The 2,666-nt window shown below is 33.3% G+C and overlaps 1 protein-coding gene across 1 annotated transcript in view; it reads right to left on the reverse strand.

Annotated features, from left to right (window-relative positions):
- Window positions 1-1,569: 1,569 nt before the first annotated feature.
- LOC128182123 (uncharacterized) overlaps window positions 1,570-2,666 on the reverse strand; it is a 36,055-nt gene continuing 34,958 nt past the window's right edge. The window contains exon 4 of the mRNA XM_052850736.1: window positions 1,570-2,666. This exon is cut by the window's right edge and continues 4,895 nt beyond it. Within this exon, the coding sequence (XP_052706696.1) occupies window positions 2,436-2,666 (231 nt within the window). The 3' untranslated portion in view covers window positions 1,570-2,435.

Consider the following 2,666-nt stretch of genomic DNA (forward strand, 5'->3'; position numbering starts at 1 on the left):
ATTTACAATCCGATTCGCTCCAATACTCATGTCAAATATAGAGATAATACGTTCCTGTGCTAATGAGTTGAAGTATTTTATCACAGAAAAACATTTAGCACACTCTAACCCGTTTAATTTGGTTTTTTCATGAATCAACCTCGAAATGATGTACATTACCTTTCACTTAGAGTTTGTGAGCAGTGCTTTTCGTGAAAAATTGAAGAATAATGACGGCTTACTGCACCTTGGCATGTGCCCCCATAAAAACGAAGTTAATTATGTGTTCATTTAATAAATCATATTAATTCAAAATCATTACATAAGTATTTTATTTCAATTTCGATAGAATATTGCAGATTTTTTTAAAATATTTTTTTTCTCACACAAGAACGCTTTTCCCCATTATGTTCAATTTATAAAGAGAAGTAATATGAACAATATTTGAAATGGTTCCTACTAAAATAATAATTTGATTTCTATTTTTTTTTTTATTATTTCGAATACCTTTAATAATTCTAACTATTGTAGAAGTTAATTTACTCCTTAGTCCTTAAATGTTCAATGTTTCGATCAGGCACGTAGTATAAAGTGGGATGGGGGTGGGGTGAGGAGGGCTGTCCCCTTTTATCTCACAGGAAACATTTTTCTTAAATGTATATATAGAAAAGTGAATGAACTGGAGTACCCCCTCACCCACCTTATTTTGGAGCACGTAACAACTTGAAGGAAAAGGAAGGAAATTAACAGTGAAAATTGAAGTAAAAAGAAGTAAATTAACGGTGAAACTGAAGTTATAAGTACACTACGGCTTCCCCGAATCCCCGTCCCTCGGACAAGGATTTTTATGATTTTGGGATTTTTCCCTTTTTTGTCAATTGCGAGTCAAAACTTTATCGATGTGTCTGCCCATCCCCCCCCCCTCCCGCACTTTCAAAAACGATGCTACGTGCCTGTCGATCCCTTACTTTTTGAAATTTGTGAAGTAGATAGTCGTCCTTTAGGGGTTTTGTAGAGAAAAAAAAAGTAACGTTGAGCTGAAACAAATTATGTTTACCAAATGTCCCGATTATTACTGGCAATATAGATGTACACTGATAGCCATTTTATCTCCATTAACGGAATCAATGCTCAGTTCGAGTAAAATTTCCATTTCATGAAAGAATTGCATGTTCGAAAAATGCTTTTTTTCAGCATAAAGCTGTGGGCTAATTAAACGCAAACAAAATTTTAATCATTGAAAATCGAATTGACATCAAAACAAACTGGTAATAAACCTCAGATTAAAATTGTATTTGACCGACTTTGAATTATATCAAAGGACTTTGACACATGGAACGGATGTTGAGATTGCAAGTTTTGATCAAAGAAAATTAATACCGATATGCCCCACCCCTAAATAAAAACATTAGACTTCATTATACATTCCATTTTTTTTTTGGTTACTACTAGAATACCAGACATTTTCCTAATATACGGGACAATTTACTACTTAAATAACCACGTGTTATAAATACATGTAATTTAAAGTCAATAAAATAGGATTATATCAATAAATTTATTTCATAAATACACATGCATGTACAGGCTTAAACACAAGACATGCAAGTTGAAGGAAATATAATTCTGCGAAATATAATTTGATATCATTTGTTACATGTAGGTTGATAGTTGTACTTGTATTCATACTCTCCCTTAGACAATTATTTACTTATACAATATATGGTAGTAGATGTCAACACTTATCACCTACCATAGAAATACCGATGTTATACTCCTTCACTTATGTGAAAAATAAACATTCAGTTAAAAAAGCAATTTTCCCCCTATAGATCACTTTACTTATCTAAAACAATTAAGCGCAGAGTTCAAGGCCATCTAAACGTTTGTTTTCAACGTAAGGTCTGCTTTGATAACCTGAATTGCATAAACGTATTTAATTTCTCAGTTCACCAAATAATATAAATTTTATATGATCGTGAAACCATTTAGACTTGTTCTAAAAATATCATTCTTTCCGCTCTTTCTACCTGATATGATACAAACAGAGAAAAATACGAATCCAGGTCATACATGTTATTTGGAATGTTGTCTTTTTGTAGTAAAAATACCACTGTGCAGTCTAATTTATCAAAGCATTCATCCAAGGCGCGATTTACTTCTCATCCACAAGCCAGGCTAGTGTCTGCAGCGTTGATGAGTCAAATATTAAAAGTTTCATAATGTCTATTCACAAAGCTCAAATAAGAGGGCTGACTCTGTCTTTCGTACATAGATTAATGTTGTCCTCCATTCCTCAGTAAAAGTTGTACAGTGCTATCACATCCATTAAAACAAGCTATATAGAGAGAACTGGCTCCGTTTTTGTTGCATAAATTAATGTCTGCTCCCTTTCTTAGTAAAAGTTGTACAGTGCTATCATGTCCGTTTTGACAAACTATATAGAGAGGACTGACTCAGTTTTTCTTACATAAATTAATGTCTGCTCCATTACTCAGTAAAAGTTGTACAATGCTATCATGTCCGTTTTGACAAGCAATATAGATAGGACTGGTTCCGTTCTCGTCACATAAATTAATGTCTGCTCCGTTACTCAGTAAAAGTTGTACGATGTTATCATGTCCGTTTTGACAAGCTATTAAGAGAGGATTGGCTCCGTTCTCGTCACATAAATTAATGTCTGCTCC

This window comes from Crassostrea angulata, chromosome 4, assembly GCF_025612915.1.
Source record: "Crassostrea angulata isolate pt1a10 chromosome 4, ASM2561291v2, whole genome shotgun sequence".
Taxonomy (NCBI): domain Eukaryota; kingdom Metazoa; phylum Mollusca; class Bivalvia; order Ostreida; family Ostreidae; genus Magallana; species Magallana angulata.